Here is a 19,019-nt window from a genome sequence, read left to right as displayed (position 1 = left end):
TAAGCTGTATTTCGGCAGAAACCGTATGGGTGCCACCTGAGACTGGTCTGCAGAGTTTGTCTGCTGTGGCTACTTCCGACAGACTTGAATTTCATTAGAACAAGGGGGTTTATGTTTCTCTACAAACTATGTCTGTACTCTGACAGGTATTTTTGCCTGAGCCAATACACTTGAAGTGTTGGCTGCAGAGCATTGCGTGAGTAACTTGCAAGGTGCATTTCTTCTACAAAGTGGGAACTGCGTCATCACCTTTTGTGTTAACTTTTGCTGGTGTCACATAAAACAAAATGGCAAGTGGTGAGTGGTTTGAATACACTCAGGATGATGTCTGAGGGCTGCTAAGCCTGTGGTGGTGGACAAAGCTGAATAGTTAATAGGAATGTTTTCCATAGCAGACACTTCTAGCACATGTTACTGGACTGAGGAAGATAAATCCGGAGGATGTTTTTTTGGCAAGTAATGCAGTAGCGGGCACTGTGTCTGGAATACTCATCATAGGTGATTAATTTTATTTTATTATAAGGATTGATCTCATGGGCTCTGTTTAGACAGTAGCTGTTGCTTGAACTTGGGCTGAATTGGGGACATGCAATGTATTCTAGCATCCACACTGGTCTGATTAAACACTTGATTTTAGATAGGGGTAGTATCCTTCTCATAGCTTCAAAGTATTTAGTTTGATTATGCAGCATATTGCATAGGGTTCTAAATGTTGTTCAGTAGTTTAATTGGGAAGCTATTTAGTGGGAATTCATGACCCCATTTGAACTGTGTTAAAAGTTCTGGAATGTGAAGAGGAAATTGGTTGCATGGCCACTTGCCTGTGTGCAGTAAGAGGGCAAAATTAGCAGTGCTGTAATGTACATATGCTCCAAATAAAAAACCAACCAAGCAAACTCCTTGCTCTTTTATCTCTGCCCAAGGACTTAAAAGCACTAAATGCTGTTTGTTGAGGGGCTGGTTTCAATGGTTGGGGGTTTTGGACTTATTTTCATGAAGAATATGCACTGTTGGCTTTCAGGGGAGCTACTGGGGTTGGGTAAAGTTCTCTTAGCACCACTCAGTCCTGTGGTAAGAGGTAACAGGATTGTATCAGACTGAAAAGTAGTAAGGTATTTTTGTTTTGAAGACTTCTTCCTGTCCAGTAGTCATACTAGCTTTGTTTTTGTGAACTAGTTGTTTACAGAGTAGTTAGACTTACTTGCTTCCTCTTCCAGAGGATAATTTTAAGTACAGCACCTTGTCCATAGCAGTTGTTGTTTGCTAATGTCTCACACCTATACTGTGACAGTGTGTTTGCCTCCTCTCTTTGAATGAGACACAGAAAGTCATAAAGCCCCCAGTCTAGTGCTGTTCATTGCATTTTTTGATATAAACTGTGCCCTGAAAGCATATTAATACATTTTCCTTCTTTTTCTTCCTCAGATAAACTACTAGTCTTTACTGTAGCAACTAAAGAAACCGATGGCTTTCACCGTTTCATGCAAACTGCAAAGCATTTCAACTACACAGTAAAGGTATTGTGTGTTTTGTACCAAGTATTTGTACTCTGCATGGTGTAAAACAGAACCAGTAAAATGGTAGCTGACTTTGCCTTAGCTTCCTTTTGTGCTGGAACAGAGGGAAACACCAGCAGAGCTGCGGTGTGGGTAGGGCACTTGCTGCTCTCCCTGTTGTGTACCTGCTGATTTCCCTCTGAACCACCATGGGAGGGAGGTGCTTCCACTGCCATAGGAGCTATCGTGGTCAGCATTGCATCCTCCTCACTGACAGGTTCTGTGATATTTTATCACAAAGCCTTGTTTTTCAGTGTGGCCGATTTCATCTGCATGACTGCTTCTGGGAGCTCTACTGCACTCCAGAACTTTCTATCCCTTTCCTTAAGCAAGGCTGGAACGCTGCTGCAAGGCAGGAGCGAGGGTCACAGCTGAAAACTTCACTGTGTTTCCCAGGAACCCGTAATTTCTGAGAGGACAATGCATGTTGTCATTCTTGCCAGCCTTTTCTGCCTTGCTTCACGCCTCCATATGACACGTACTTCAGCTGGCCTCTGCATGACCTTGGGAAAAAGGGAGGGCACTAACCTTCTAAACTTTCCCCACAAATTGGTTCTGCCAAGAGAAAATCCAGGAATTCAGATGCTGTTATGAAATTTTTCTGCTTACTTACCACAGTGCCTGCACTATAAATAGGAAATTTTTTGGGTCTTTTGACTTCTACCACTGAATTTGGAGGACTGAGAAGACCTTTCCTAATATGATAAAGCTGTACTAAAGCACCTGAGCAGCCTGAGCTCTGGATACAACTTCTAGCTTTGCAGATTTGTCCAAAACATCATGCAATGTAGTTCTTCCAGGCTTTGTGCGTTCCAAAAACATTATGTTCAAAACACATAAAAAGCTTATTTTTTTCCTTTCCTTTTTTGACATATAATCTTCTATAGTGCTTGGCTGGGAAGGAGTTTTATGTTTAGCTGAGTTTTAGCAGTGAGCTGTGTACTGGGAAACCTATCCTTTCCATTCTGTACAAAAGGATTGAAGCTTGCAATTTTAATTAGTTACACCTTGATCCACCAAGGTCTTTTGTGCCTCCTGTTCCTAAAGTGATTTTATTGAATTTTAAAGTTCTCATTTAGAATGTTTTTCAAATACAAATTTTGGAACAATCCTTAGCTTTTTTTTTTCTATTTTTTTTTCTGAAGGAGACACATTTGAGTAAATGGCAGTAGCAGGCAATTGCTTGATTCTTATTTGGTTAAGAAATGTCTCTCTCATGTTTTTGCAATGATGTCATTGTGATGAATGCTGCTTCAGACATGGAAAACTTACGATGCTGGAAGTGCTGGCTTGCTATGCTTTAATGTGTTGCTTCTGCTTTAGCATCTGTTTTCAATAAGGGTCTGCTTTAAAAAAGCCTCATGGGTTTGGGTACTAGCAAGAAGTGCCTTTTTGTTTTTCTTTTTTCCAGGTTCTTGGAAAAGGTGAAGAGTGGAAAGGTGGTGAGCTGCCCAACTCTATTGGCGGAGGGCAGAAAGTTCGACTGCTGAAAGAAGGCATTGGAAGCTATGCTGATCAAGAGGACTTGGTTGTACTGTTTGTTGAATGGTGAGCAAACCTGGCTTCTTGTCTTTATATTTTAGTTTGGGTAGACATGCAAAAGTAGCTGCTGTGACATGCTGAAAGTTGCATGATGCTTTTGTTCCTTGCTGTTTTATTTGAGAGAGTTTGTGTCTTTTTTTCTTCATTCATAAAAATAGATTGCTTTTGGAGCAATTGTTACTTTTTAACAGATTTACAGCTGTAAGAGTTGTTCATAGTTCTGCTGCCTCGAGGGGGTACAAAAATGTTACTGGGAGCTGACAGGCTTTTAGGCAAGCATTTTTCCTCTCCCCGTTCAGCTGCAGTGAGAGCAGGATGTGGCTGCAGGCTGGGAGTGTGGATGGGAGGGGAAGCAAAAGCAGCTCCAGAAGTAAAGTGGCCAGTAGGAACCAGAGGCATTACCTTGTTCCATGAAGTAACAGTGGTATGGAGGAAGCTGGAAAATGGGTCCCTGAGGAAAGCATTTAACAGGAGAACTTCTTTTACATGTTAGAGAGCTGAAACAAGAGGCTTGGTGTCAGATGTAGCCTGGTGCCTATATGATCTGTGTGGTGGAAGGATGCAGAGACAGTACTGGTGCAGGTGCCAGATTATAGCTCGTAGCACAGCTATGCTTGAACATCCTCCCTGGAGGCCAGATAGGTTTCTCCCTGTCACAGAAAACATGGAGCTTAAACATGTTCAAATCACACTTTCTCCATTGATTCCCTCTGCTCTTCCTCTTATTTTCCTCCTGTGACAACAGCAGGATCAGAGTAGCTCAGAATCCAGCTTGCAGCAGACACCAGACTCTTCCATGCTAATGTTAACTGGAGCAGGGTCACAGGTCTGAAATAATCCCTCAAGGAAGGCGTGGGACTGAGTCTTGAATCAGGGACAGGAAGCTCCAGTTGCAGACAGGCTGCCTTGTAGAGAGGTAGCTGAGTGTGAGCTTGGAGAGGGTCATGTATGAGTTCACCCATGCTGCTGTTACCCAGTCTTGTTGGAATGTCTGCTCCAGAGTTCTCTTTCAGCTTTTAACCTGCTTTATTTATTTAAAATTTGACAGCTGAAGAAATTTAAAGACACTTTTTCAAGGCAGGAGCTTGGCAGAATTTGCACAGCAGACATCATCACATGGCAAAGTGGCTGGACAGTGGCATATTATGGAAAATTAATTTGTTGTTTTGCATAAGTTAACACTTCAGAAAAGTTGAAGTAGCTTATTAAACTGGTAGCAAATTCAAATATGTTACTCAATTTTCTGTTCTGATTTTACCTCTTGTGATGAGTAAAAGAAATACCTAGAAAGCAAAAAATCTAAATAATTTTCACTAAATTATAAGCATTATAAGGGATGCTTATTATGCTGAATATTTTCTTTGTCTACTTAGGTCTGTAAAAGTAACATCGTTTAGAGGTACACATTCAGTTTTTGAATTTCTTTTCCTATTGACTTGATCAATTTTGTATTTATTAAGTGGAAAAAGTATCTTTCTAGAAGTAAATACATTCATGTTTGTTCGTAGCGTTGTCCTACTAATCATAAAGAACTGAAACTTTTAAAGGTTTATTTGAAAGATTTTTTTCTGTACTAAAGCTCAGATGAATCAAACATTTCCCAAATGTTTTCTGCCTACATTGAATTTCTTTGTTTCTGGATTTATTATCCTGATTAATAACTATTTTCTTCCTATATGGTAAAATATGCAAATTTATTATCACATTGGTACCAGGGTCTAGCTCAGATTTTCTCTATCATAATTTACTCTCTGGAGGGGCAGGCTGTCTGCTGGCACGGGTGACAGAGTACAGAGGACCATGTGTGTTGAAGTGCAGAAACTATAATCTTTCTTCCCATGAAAAATCCCAGGATTTAAGCCTCCCAAGTTCCTGAGGTCTGAAATTCCAAGTACATATTTATTTAAAGCTGGTGGAACTGATTCCAGATAGGAGAGAAAAAAAGTTTGCTGATTCTAGCATTATATTTTAATTCTAGTGGGCTTTTTCATTTCCAGAAATCCTGGTTTGCAATTTAAGCATTGATCAATGTAGCAGTAAGTTTGGAAAAGACAAATGTCATGAACTTCCTTTCTTCTTAAAGTGTTTTTTATTATATTCATTGTGAAGCATTTGGAATATTAATCTTGGGGGTGGGGAAAGGAAATGTCTGGTTTGCTTACTGTAACTAGGCAAGTTCTAGGGAACTATTTACTTAAACTTCGTTTCTTGGTTTTTTGTTGTTTGTTTTTTGTTTATTTGGTTTTTTTGAGCAGTTTGTTATATGGCTCAGAATTCTGGAAATAGTTTGAGCCTCTTCTGTGGACAGCTTGTGCCTGTGTGTAGATAGCAAAATGCCTGCAGATGGAACACTATTTAAATTAGGCTTGTTTTTGCTCGAGCTAACTACTGGTTTATTTTGGACCATTTCAGATTGAACTGGCTAATGGCCAGCGTAGACTGGATAAATTGGTTGGTGCTGTGACTGTTCATCCAGAACTTCCACAGCCATCTCTTTGTATCGTGGAAGAATTTTGAAGCTTCTCAGTTTGTTGTTTGTTTTGTTGTATTCTTTTCAACATTTGTCTGAAACGAAGGGATAATTATATTTTCTATGTATCTCAAAATAGTTAAGGTGTGATCCTGGTGGGGATACAGTCTAAGTGACAAAATAGCTGTGTGGCTGACGTTGCTAGTCACTAGTAGGCACTCTCTCACTCGTATTTTGAGCTCTTAACCTGCAGCTCCAAGAGCAGCAAGTTCTCACTGTTAAAGTTGTGGATGCAAAAATTCCATGGTCAGTTCTAGAGCACCTGGGTCTCCATTGCTGTTTTCCTGTGTTGCTGGGAGTGCAGGGTGCATAGCCAGGATGCTTTGCTGCTGTGAAAGAGGGGGAAGGAGGGGTGGATTCCAGTCCCAAGCATTTGCCATCTGGGAGCTTCAGGAAATGGGATTAGGTTGTGGAAAGTTTCTGGGTTTGGTTTTGTTTTGTTTTTTTTCTTGCTTTCTACTTAATTGGAGGGCTTTATGAAGAATAAATAAAGAGTATCTGAGCTTTTCCTGGTTGCCAAGGAAGCCTGCTTTTTCCTGCATATATCCACACTCTCTTTTCCCTGTCAAATTTTGAAGTCCTATTTGAAGTAAGTCATTGCATCACCTCTAATAACAGTATAAACTGTCAAGGATACTCCTGGGACCTGTTTTGTGATGGTCTTAGTGGTGTAGACCTGAAGTGAATCCTCCCTTACAGCAGGAGGTGAGGTTTGAATAGGCTGAATGCAATCTGACATAGCAGGCAAACAAGGCAAATGATGCATTTACAGGTGTTCAGAAATTTTCTTTTTGCCTGGAGAGAAAAGTGTGAGCCTCATCAAGCAGCTTATGAGGACATTGGCAGCAAGGGGTAGAAGGCTGGTGGAGGTCCTGCTCAGGAAGAGGTGTGGTGACAGCATGTCACCTCTTGTCAAAACAGAGGGCCTTGAACATTAATGAAAAATGTGGCTTCATGCTGGATTAATAGTGCTGCATAATATCCATTGCAGTTTAGCAGCTCAGCACTGGGTTTAGGATTATAAACTGTGTTGTGTTAAGTAGCATATCCCTTTCACAAGCAGAGCCTGTGGCTGGCCCAGCATGTTGCTAACTTTGGCTTTCTTTTACAGAATGAGAGTCCTTGGAAGCAATGTTCCAGGGTGTTTGGTTCCTTCCTGTAAGTCATAGCAGCAGCAGCACTAACCTGATCACAGAGGAGAAGCACAGCCTGCCATAAACTATTAAGTTAAAGCCTCAGACAGATCTCTTTTTGTCTGTCTTCAACGTGTCTCCTGTTTCTTGTGTGTTCTACAGGCTCAGTCTGGCATTGAGTCAGGCTACAGAAATTCAGTGGAAAAGGGAGTGAAGTGTATTCCTGTAAATTTGGGCAGAAACAGGCATTTTTTGTGAAACTGGGGAAGGTCCAAAATGTACAATTTCTTTCATGCGTTCTTCTGCCAAAGTTGCAGAAAAACATAAGTGTTTTCAGAAAACCACGTACTTATATAGACTACATAACATGCTTCCTCTCCAGGGTTCATACTTTGCTTTGTGGTGAAAATCTTTTTTTACATTTGTAAGCCAGCTGTTGTTCAGTTCTCTTAGGCCAATTTCATGAAATCCTCTTTAAAGAAAAGACAGCTTGAATAATTTCAGGACTGTAATAAAGGAGTACCATAAGTCAGTAATGCTTGATCTGTTGGCACTGTTGCTGGGTAATACATTGCAATGTTCTGTGTACTGCAGGTGGAGTCCTAGTTAGCTGCTGTCCTGGTTAGCCCAGCTGAAAGGCTTTGCAAGAAAAGTCTTGGTTAAGGTTAGACCTTGGTTTTTGGTAGCTATAATGTTATAAGGGCTGGTGATTTTTAATTTCTAAGGTGTGTGTGTAGAGTAAGAATATTCCTGCATTCAGATGAGGGAACTGAAAAGTTGAGATGCTGCCAGTAAAATATTTTGCTGCTTCAGCCAGAGACTAATCTGTGATGTGATTCCAATCTCACTATGTCATTCCTCATGCTGTATAAAGAGAACCTTGAAGTGGGAGGCATTGGCACAGGTCATCCAGAGAAGTTGTGGATGCCCAATTCCTGGCAAATTCCAAGTTCCAGGCCAGGTTGGATGGGGTTTTGAGCAGACTGGTCTAGTGTGTGGCATCCCTTCCTATGGTGGGGGGATTGGTTTGTTTGCTTGGTTTGGTTGGTTGTGTTCCCAACCCCCTGTGCCCGCCAGGCATTGGTTTAGATTTGGTTCAGCCACGAGAAACCACCAGGCTTGGGATACTCCATTCTTACAGGACCTTCGCCAAACCCAGGCAAGTTTCGTTCTGGTTTGGCACACTGGTGACCTTCGTCTGTGGGTAACAGCCAAAGATGAGCCCTCCGCCTTTAGGCCTTTATCCTCAATAGGAATTGAGACTTAAATCTGATCAAGCTGTAAAGGCAAGTGAAGTTTTTCATAAATAGATACTGTGATGCTTTGAGCCTTTAAAGTCTTCAGCATGTTAAAGAGGTTGTAGGAGAAAGATCTATGTATTGTCAGGATGCAATACACTTTTTATGGGCAACTAGACTTCATTGAGATCTAAGTACATTCTTGATAAGGCTTTTCAGAAAAGTCAGGGCTGTTCTGTTTTGGAGCAAGATCTAGATTTTCCCAGTGAAAACTACCCAAGTCATCTCTCAGTCCACTCTTTCATTTGTTAAGGTTTGATTTCTTTTTTAAAATTTTTATTCTTAAAAACATAAAGAGTTTTCTAAAGGGAAAAAAAGTATTTTTTTACTCAAAATACCTGAAATAGGAAAATCAGTTTCAGGTAGACAAAATCTGAAGAAAAAAGAATGTCCAAAATGTGAAAGGTTAAAAAGCAGGAGGGGAAACTACTTTGGATAAGTAGTACTGATCGAAGTTTCTCTCCTAGAAGGGTATAGAATTTTTACACGTTGGTTAAATATGATTTAGTTGAGTCATTTTTCAGAATAAAAGGGCTGTTTGATTTTTAAGTTTGGATAGTCCAATGACTTCTTTTGAACACAGAAACATTAAACTTAAGCTAACCTAATAGATGTATTTTCTTTCCTTTTAAGCTATGATGTTATCTTTGCTGGGGGCCCTGAAGAACTGCTAAAGAAATTTCAGGAAACTAATCATAGAGTGGTGTTTGCAGCAGATGGACTAATTTGGCCAGATAAAAGGCTGGCTGACAAGTATCCTGTTGTCCGGAGTGGAAAACGATTCCTGAACTCAGGAGGCAAGTGTGATCCTCAAATACTTGAACATGACCCACCTCTATTATCTGTTCTGTGTATTTGTTGTGTATGGAGCTGTTCCTGAACTCCCCAAGTATAAAATAGAGGACATAGAAATGCTGTCATCTTCCTCCCCTCCCCTCCCCTCGAATAGCTCCTCTTCTGTGCTGAGGCATAGTTTTCATTCAAATTTGCAGTGTGTGTTTGGCAATAACTTGCAAAAAGCAGATAAATACAGTAAGGGTCTAGCAAGCAACTGTGTGTGGCAGCGAGATGCTGTGCAAGGATGACCCCATTGCTTCAGAAACAATGCAGAGTACAAGCCCAGGCAAAGCAGCACGGGCTATTTATAGGCACAGTTTAGCCTGGTCGCAGAATTCCCTCACTCAGCTGCCTGGTTTCTGGAGGTCTCTGCACGTGGGGTGGATGTGCTGGCAGCTCTGCCTGGCCTCTCAGCATGGCTTACACAGCTCCTTCTAAAAAGAGTGGTAGCTACTCCTGTTAATCTCAATGATGGATTAATTCTGGGATCCTCCTTCAAATGCTAGCTTGCTAATAATTTTGCACTTGATTAATACATGCACTGATATGGATACTGTGCTCTGTAGCAGCTTTTGAGTGTGTCATTTCTGGGGCACCCTTCTTCAATGTGCAGACCTGGGACTGTCCCTGTTTCTTTCCCTCACCTATGTGCCCTATCTTTTTTATTTTGGTGTATATTGGTTTTGAGTTGGACTCTCACTGGATTTCTGGCAATATTAGATTCAGACATCTCTGCCAGTAAGAAGTGATTGATGAAAATGAAACTTTTGCCACAGATGGGCTTCTTGGGAAAAGTGATAATCTGATATCATGCTTTGGTGTTCTCAGGACTATCCTAGACAGATCAGATGTATTTTTTCCATTAAAATACCATTAGTATAAAAATAACCATTAATTATTAACTTTTTGAAACAGACCTGTTACATACCTCAGGAAGAAGGTATGTAACAATGTAAGAAGGTACTGGGCTTTTGAGCCAAGTTTCATAAATTTCATACTTTTTCTTTACTGGCACCACTCAGAATGAAGCCCCTGATTGGTAGATGTTGGCAGGGTAATGTTTTGTATGGAAATAACCTATGTGTGTGTGATGTTGCAGGATTTATTGGTTATGCTCCATACATAAATCGTATTGTGCAGCAATGGAATCTGCAGGATAATGATGATGACCAGCTGTTTTACACCAAAATCTATGTTGACCCATTGGCAAGGGTAGGTAGTAACTTGCTTTCTCATTTCTTTCTGATTGAAATAACATGCTGCTCCTCATAAAACACTGGGGGATGAAAAGAAAAGGAATGCTGTCTTTTTATACTGGAGTGCCATGTTGACAGTTGTGTTTGTTCTCCTGAGGTTCCTACTGCTGGAATGATGAACAGGCTCACAAAGGGTCATGACTTGATATATTATTTCAGGCTGTCTTCAGACCCAGGCAGGTTGTGCTTCATTGTTAGAAATAACAGCTCTGAGGTATATGATCAGACACATTCATCTCAATGAGGGTACCATGTACTTGGCAGTTTGATGGCCAGAGAATGTGGCATTTTTCCAGGGTGTCACTGAACTACTTGCTGAATCCAGTGTTTTATATTCTGGCTTGCTGCCATTTCAGATCCTGCCTTCAGCTTTTTGTGCAAATATGTTCAATAAAGCTGCATTGTAAATTTTTGGTGAAGACCTCTCTGTGCTCTCCCTTAACAAAGTCCTCTGCTGAATAACACCATTAGAGCATGACAGATGTCGGAAGCATGTCCCTGATGCTGGAAGAAAGAGGGATAAGGAAAGTTAACAATATATTGGTGCAAAAAAGTGTTTAGAAGCTGATATAGCAGAATTTTGAGAAAGATTTTGGTAATTTGTATGGTTAAGGCAGATGCAAAGTTCTTGAGATATATATGTGTTGTTTCTGGCATAACGTAATGGAAAATCAGGTCTGCTTGGATACAGATTCAGAAATAGAGTAGAATATTTCTGTTGGAAGAGACCTACAGTGATCATCTAGTCCAACTGGCTGACCAGTATGGGACTGACCAAAAGCTGAAGTGTGTTACTAAGGTCATTGCCCAAATGCTTTTTAAGCGCTTGACAGGCTTGGAGGTATTGACAACCTCTCTAGGAACTGATCCAGGGTTTGACCACCCTCTTCATGAAAAATGTTTCCTAATGTCCAGTCTGAACCTTCCCTGGTGCAGCTTTGAACCATTCCCACCAGGTTAGCAGCTCCCTCTCCCCTTCCCCTCCTCAGGAAGCTGCAGGGAGCACAGAGATGGCCCCTCAGCCTGCTCCTCTAAACTAGACAAACCTCAGCTGCTCCTCATAGGAAATTCCTTCCAGCCTTTAGTGTCTGAATTGCTTTTATGCAAGTTAAGTCAGATGCCAATTGAAAAGATAGGGTGTAGAGATACTAAAGCTGATTTCTGCATCCAAGTCAGGAGTAATATAATTAGTTGTCTAAACAGATTGTCTCCTAGACCAAAGCTGTGTATCTGTGCAGAGCACTGCTGCACCATGGTTCAAAACACTTCCATGGTGCTTACTATACATCACCACCAATTCTTTGTATAGTAATAATATGCCCAATGCTGTAGAATATGTAAGAAAATCTTGGAAGACCAAAACAAAGGATGTCATCTGTGTAGGGGTTTTTAAGTGTGTTTTAAATGTTACATACTGGAATCAACATTTTAAAGATGGTGAAACATGGTATTTAAAGTAAGAATCTAGCTAGGATTAGTAATACAACATTAGGAACATGTTTTAAATTTGACTTTTGCATTTTTATGATTCTGAAACACAGTATGTTTTGTTTCCTGGCCAACACTTGTTAAATTTTTTTTAAGACACAAATTGTCTTTGGCTTATACTGCTAAATTGCAGTTCCTGTGGAGAGTTATGACCTTTATCCTTCAAGTTTAAAGTTTCTGCATATGCAAAACCGATTGCTATACAACTGCACAACTTGGGAATACAGAAGAAGGTAACAATGTAAAGAATGTAAAGAGTCATTTTCCCTGACTCCTTGCTGCCACTGTGGTGTAACTGCAATGTTACTGTAAAAACATTGGCTTTAGAACGCCTCAACATCTTTGGTGCTTTGATTTCAGGAGCGCATTAACATTACTTTGGACCACAAATGTGCAATTTTCCAGACCCTAAATGGAGCTGTTGGTATGTATATGATCTGCACATTGTGTGTTTGATTAACTGTTATTAACAATTTTTTTGCTTAACCATGAATGTGGTTCCTTAAACATATGCTTATTTTAAGGAAATATTTGGTTGGGTAGACCTGATCACCAGATTAGTTACAGGTCTTTTGGGTTGATTATTAATTGAATTCTCTCATTGAAAAAATATTTTATTTAAAATAGGAAAAATAGTTCTAAATAAATGAAGTTGGCAGTAAATAGAGTTAAGGACCATTTTTCCATCTGCCTTTCAAAGACTTAATTACAGGAGTAAGATTAGTAATTAAAATTGTATTTTAGATGCAAATGGCTATACATAGTGAAGTCGAATGTGGAATAATGTAGAATTTCCTGCATTTAACTGTCATGAATTTAAATGGAAAAATGTATCTGTGCAAAACTTCCTTTCTTACATTTGGCCTTCCATTATCGAATAAATTTTTGTAGTCAGATCATATCTGAAATAACTATGATTTCTCTATAAATTGCATTTGCACTAAATTAGAATTATTTTTAAAGCAGATTTTATTCTAATACTTAAGCTGCTGATGAGAAATGAAGTTTGATGTCACCTTATTTATCATAAGGATATTAGAATTCAAGATCTAGTTTAAAAAAATGAACAAAAGCTTCTAAATAATACTGACAGTGATTGCAATAGCAAGGTATATTGTATCAGCAAGGACTTAAAGAACTCTGAAATTTTAGCTTTTATTTATGAACTTCCTATACTGCTTTGTTGATTTGCAGATGAAGTCCTTCTGAAATTTGAAGAAGGAAAAGTAAGAGCAAGGAATTCAGTGTATGACACCCTACCAGTCACCATTCATGGAAATGGTCCAACTAAAGTGAGTGACAGTTTGGTTTTATTTTCCTGTAAAATCACAACATTATTGGAGGCAAAAAACCAAGGATAGAAGAGTATGAAACAACATACACATTTCCATTTAATGTTATTAGTAATTGAGAGGATAAAACCCCCATTCTGATTCATGCTATTCTGATGTCACTGTAACTTGATAGTTTTGCTGAAACAACTAATTCTGCTCCCAAGTTCATTGTAGCCTGGGATGTTAGAAGCAAGTAAGCTTTTGTTAATTTGTTCACTAACACAAAGCTGTTCTTGAAGCTAGTGAGCAATCTCTATCTGGTTATTAAATGGCAATCAGAAGAATAGGGTAATCTCACCAGGAGTGACAGGCTGGGATACAAAACAGTAACACATCTGTTCCTAACCTAGACCCAGGTGTGTGTATACACATATATAAAAAAGAAATTGTATTAGGCACAAGAAAAAGCCTCTATGTAAGTGTGTGTGTATCTATCTAGGTCCACGTGTGGCTGGCTTTTGCTGTTGCCTTCAGTGTCGCTGATCCCTGCCATCAGTGTGCCCGTGGCTTGCCAGCTTTGGGCGTGTGGTAGGACACTGTCTGCCCTGTGAAATAGCTATTCTGACAGATTCTGTTCATGTGTATGGATTCAGTGGTTTAGAGGTCCCTGAACCGTTTCTCTGAGAGAAATGGCTGTGTTTTGGTAATATGGCAGTTGCACCTTTTGTTCTAAGCCAAAGAAGTGTAAAGGTGTATCTTTTATAGTACTGTCTGTTGGCTGAAGGATTGGGCATGGCTACTTTCTAATTTCTTCTGAATAAATGTTCCTTACTGTAGCTCCTTACTTTCAGAAAAAATGCCTTTCAGAAGAATGAAGTAGAGTTTGAAACTCATGAATATCCAGGGAATGCTGCTACGTTGTTTTTGCACTTGTATTTTGATTTTGCTATTGGTGAATAGAATGATGATTTTATCTGTTAGGCTTATAACTACTCAGTAGAGATGAAATGTATGACAAATTCCTTCCATATTGCTATTTTTGCCTCAATTAAATCCTCAAATTCTGTCATCACTGACTTTGCTGACATGTTGCCAATGAAAAGAAAGGTTCTGTATTTTACATTTGGGCAAACAGCTTAGGATGGAACAACTTCTACTAATCCATGTGTTATGGTACATTAAAAAAAATTCAACCTCTGCCTGTAGTGGTGTTTTAAAAACAAAGAGGAAACTCTTTCTATGCATCACTTTTTCAGTGTGGCTAAATTCTTCTGTTTTAAACATAGAATTGAATCAAGAAGATGACGGTATGCTAGGGTTGGAAAAAGTTTTCACCAGTTAGTAAATAAACCAGCATGAAGATAAGTCCCAGAATTAACTCCTAGTAGTTAAGTTTTTTGTTTGTAAGATGCTTCTTTTTTCATATTTCATCTCTCTAATTTTCATATTAGTAAATTTCATTGGTTAGATGCACTTCTTGAAATGGATACCAAATTATTCTCACATTCTGACATGTAATACTTTTATTTTTCACCCCAAGTGCATGTCATTTTTATGAAATACTCATTTTTGTAGACTTCATGGTACATATATAATCTGTTTCGTAAACGAAAAAGAATAGTTTTTTACCTGCAGATTTTGTATGTCTGTTTCTAGTCAGTTGCCTTTAGTTACAAGTGATTAAATGAATAAACCTGAATTTTTTGAAAGGTACAGATCATCCTTTGCAAGCATCTGTCATTAATTTGAATTGTTCATTTATTTACCAGATTCACCTGAATTATTTGGGAAACTATATTCCTAATGCTTGGACACGGGAAACTGGTTGCAGTATTTGTGATTTAGACTTACTAGACCTGTCAGCAGTAAAGGTAAGAATACTCTTCACTGGAACAAAGCCCTTTTGGGTACAGTTGATAGGTGTTTAGTGATTTCTGAGGCCAAGTGGCTTCCTTATGCAATATTGTTTTACTACTTTCAGGAATGTTTTTATGCATGTCTTTTAATATAGGTTTTCACAGTATTACTGAAGATGATGCCATCCCCAAAAGCCCTCCAGATCTTCACCTCCGTTCAGTGAGAGTGAATGAACAATTTTTGAATTGTGCAAGGTTCAAGAGAATAATTAGAATTTTGGGAGAGGTAGAAAAATTGTTTAGATATTTCAGATTTTTAGCAGCAGACCTAAAAAACACTCAATATGCATCATTTGAACAACTTCTGTTACAAATAGAGTTTAGTAGTTAACTAACATGATTACAATTACTATTTTCTGAGATTAAATGATCAAAACTGCTTTACACTGAAGATGACAATACAGATATTTTTACTATATAAGCTAGTGTATTTCTATAGAAAAAAATGTGATGCAATTGAGACTGGATTTCAGTACAGTTTTCAGAATTCTTGTAGGACAAACACACACACACACACGGCATGTGTGTATATCCAGTACTTGGCAGCTTCGGCTCTTTCACTCCAAGCATGATGTCTTTCATGTCTCTATAAATATTTCAGCTTGTATGCAATAAATTTGAGGCAGAGTAAATACTAAGCTCTACCATGTGGAATTGTAAGACTTGGATGAAAAAGTAAATTCTGATTATTCCTAACAGGCTCTTTCCAGCAGCTGTTTCATTTCATTTCTGTATTGAAGATTAGAATGAGAACAGGTCTTAGAAGGTCACGTTGAGGATAGCATGAAAGAAATAGTGGCTTGTTATCTTTATAATGAAAGGAAAAAGTGAAAGAATTTCTAGGCAATAAGTTGCTAATGGACTGGAATATAAACTCAAAAAGTTATTTGCTGGAATTTTAATAACTTTCAGATTCTTTCTATATTTTTAAATTTTATTTTTGCTTTTTAAGATAAACATTTGAATGGGCTTCTAATTAGGTAGTGTTTTAACTCCCATCATAAAATTTACCTGAGGAAAGGATGTTGTCAAAGTTTTTCTTCCAGTGGTGTTCGTAATTAAGACATGGTTTTGGAGCAGTTAAATCTTAAAGCCGGTAAGGGGGATGCAATGATTTGCTGGATAGCTTCCTATAGTTTATGTACATCTACTTGGAATGTGTCTTCTTTACTGTAGTCCATTCCTTGGACTTCATGCCTCACTCCCTCTGCCAGCAGAAATAGCAAGGCTTTTCCTTGGCCTCAGTGGAAGTGTTTACTTCATGCATTTCTGAGTACCTGCAGTATTTCATTTTCTGAACACGCTCTCTGTTCAGGCCTGTCTGGTTGCTACTTAAGGAGAAATTTTCACTGAAAAGAGCAGTACCCGCTCTGTGCCTCTAATAATTTTCTCCATGTTGTTTTATTTATCTGACTGCATTTTTACACTCATATCTTCTGAGAATTTTGCTTGTTTTTTTGGGGTTGCCTGCAAAGGAGCCGAGAGGTACATGCGCAGGGTCTTTTACTCAGTTCTTGTCCTCGTGACAGAAATAGAATCTCCTGGGCTGCGATCATGGCTGAGGTGTGGAAAAACTCAGTAACTGCTATCTTCTGGTAATGTCAGCAGCCTGTCCACCCTCAAATTAGCTGCCTGTTCAGGTAGAAGCAGCATAATGGAAAATAAGTTGAAGAGTGCATCTGGACTCAATAAGTGCAAATTTTTGCCACTTTCTCACGGGATTTTTGTTTTGGCTTTTGGTTTTTTTTTCTGAAACCTAAATTAAGTTTGTTGCCCAGTTTAATCTCCCTTGAACTGCTTTTAAGTTCTAAAACTTATTACTGGGTTGGAGACTTTCCAGTGCAGCTGAAAAGGATGACCTTGCTCATCTTCTCATTTCACTGGCAACCCTTGTGGAAAGAGATCCTGGACTTTGCTCTGTGTAATTGTACTGAGACATTGTCCTGTATTTCTTCCAAGAATTGTCATACACTCAACTACTACTTAGAAAAAGTAAACTTTAAAAAGTCAAATATATGACCTCACTGAAAATGAGAAAATCTATCAGAGAAAATGTAGCATCTGGGTGCAGACTGGTTTTGCTGAGAGGCAACTTCTGATTTCATATACTCACAATTCTCATTGTGACCTAGATTCAGATTATGCAGTAACAACTCTTTGTGGTTAAGCCACGGTCTAGATTGATGAACTCTGTGCTTTGAGGACATGCAGTTTACAGGAATTCTTACTCCTAATTTTTTAAACACTATTTTGCTTTGGTCACACTGAGATTTCATTGTAGACCCAAGCGGTTCATATTTCAGTGTACTGAAGCACTGTCAGTAATTCCTCTTTGTTCCTACAGCCTTTGCACATTCAGCCTGAACCTCTTTCTCTTTCCCCTGGAGAATAAGGGTGGAATGACTCAGAATTAGAAAAATGTACGAAAGGCAATTACTGCAGCTGTTCTTCCACTGGTAGCACACGTGTGTGCTCAGCTTAGCCCGTGCAGCTTTCCTTGTCCCTGGCCATCAGTGGGACCAGTTCCTGTGACAGCCTCTGGGTGGTGACTACCAGAGAGTGGCACAGGTGCTTTGTTGGAGACACATCAGTGCACTCTTCATCAGTTGTTTTGGAGTTATTGGGGTCTCTGTGCGGCTATACTTTCCTACCAACACTTATGAGGTTTGCAGATGCAGCTGTGAATAGGAGGTTGTCAGGGTAAACACTGGATGTTTCCGAGCTGGGGCATTCGCCAGGATGTTTCTGGGTTCCGATGTAGACGGTGACACTGTGAAACCTCAGCATATGTTGATGGTTTATCCAGACACTTTTCAAGCGGGTGTTGGCCTGCTTAAAAAGCTAGCTGGCAGCCTTTTATACTCATATAAGGTTTCTCTGTGAGCCTTGTAATGGATTAGACTTTTATAGTAATTGTCTGGTTTAGAGATGGAAATAATTTTTAGTCAGTGTATTTGTTCGTGTGGGAGTTGAGGCCTTTGAAGGTTAAATTTCTTTGTCTTGCATAGTGCAATAATACACTTATGGACTACAAAAAAGTGCTGTCTATGTTTCTTTTAGTGGTCAGGATCTCATGATCTCTGTCAAGCACATACAAAGCAGCCAAATACCATCAGAAGATTTCATGAATTCATATAAATAAGGTCCATAAAAGTTCAGTATTCTTGGATGTAAGGAGAGAAACTCTGTTAGTTTGTCAAAGGTCTTTCTAAAATCAGTGAGTAGGGAAGTAATGCAGAGCCCACTTAAAATGAATGGGGAGAAATAGTGCATGTACATTTATAGAAGGGTAACGCCGTCTTTGGCTGAAAGTATGGCTGAGTAAAATATTTTGTGGTATTTATTCTTTAATTATTTTTAAAAAATTGGTCTCCCCTATATTTTCTTGTAAATGTAATATATGTATGTACCTTGTTTTAAAAAAAAACAATTTTCCATTCTGTTCTAGGTGTATTTACTTAAATGATTCTTTTGCTGTTTTAGTGGTTTTTTTATAGTAAGAATTTTAAAAACCATAGTACATTATTTTCTACTTCCAGTCTCTGTTATTAAATTCAAAGAGTTTCCTATCAATACTAAATCCCATTATCTTTGCTTATTTTGTGAAGCCAGTGAAAAAAAATGGGGTGCAAAATGCTGGTTTTGATTGTTTGAAAGCTGGGTGGACTAAGTTTAGTACATGACATTAGTTGCTCTTTACTTTAAGTAATCTTAGAAAAGAGGCAAGTCTTATTGGTTGTGTCAAAATATCATTTTTTTTAGGAATATCCAAGAGTAAAAATTGGTGTTTTCATTGAACAACCCACTCCTTTCCTAACTAAATTTTTAGACAGACTGTTGACTCTGGACTACCCACGAGAGGCACTCAGTATCTTCATTCATAATAATGTGAGTATGACTCTGTCATTGTACAAAGCTTCAATTTTGCAAATTATGTGATGAATCAAAATGTGGAGTATATGGATTTGATATAAGAACACAGTTAAAATGCATAGGGAGAAATAATCCTTCAGAATTTAGTATGCAGAGCTGGAAAAATTAAATGAAATTGTGTCAGGGCTTGAAGTCTATTTGAAGAAACTGCTTAGATTCTTCTACTAATGAAAAAAGTGTAGTTTGAAATGTGTGCTTCTGAAGGAAGTACTGACTGACATAAAATAATAGAGTAAAATAAGAATAGAACAGTTCC

The 19,019-nt window shown here is 38.8% G+C and overlaps 1 protein-coding gene across 3 annotated transcripts in view; it reads left to right on the top strand.

Annotated features, from left to right (window-relative positions):
• PLOD2 (procollagen-lysine,2-oxoglutarate 5-dioxygenase 2) overlaps nt 1–19,019 on the top strand; it is a 48,791-nt gene that overhangs the window by 12,819 nt on the left and 16,953 nt on the right. For all 3 annotated transcript variants that reach the window (XM_048313864.1, XM_048313862.1, XM_048313863.1), the window contains exons 2-9: nt 1,426–1,517; nt 2,968–3,104; nt 8,693–8,856; nt 9,996–10,108; nt 12,001–12,064; nt 12,835–12,932; nt 14,684–14,785; nt 18,593–18,718. In XM_048313864.1, the coding sequence (XP_048169821.1) occupies nt 1,426–1,517; nt 2,968–3,104; nt 8,693–8,856; nt 9,996–10,108; nt 12,001–12,064; nt 12,835–12,932; nt 14,684–14,785; nt 18,593–18,718 (896 nt within the window). The remainder of the gene's footprint in view (nt 1–1,425; nt 1,518–2,967; nt 3,105–8,692; nt 8,857–9,995; nt 10,109–12,000; nt 12,065–12,834; nt 12,933–14,683; nt 14,786–18,592; nt 18,719–19,019) is intronic.

This window comes from Corvus hawaiiensis, chromosome 10 (genome assembly GCF_020740725.1).
Source record: "Corvus hawaiiensis isolate bCorHaw1 chromosome 10, bCorHaw1.pri.cur, whole genome shotgun sequence".
Taxonomy (NCBI): domain Eukaryota; kingdom Metazoa; phylum Chordata; class Aves; order Passeriformes; family Corvidae; genus Corvus; species Corvus hawaiiensis.
Note: the sequence above shows the minus strand (reverse complement) of the source record. Positions and strands in the feature narration are given on the sequence as shown.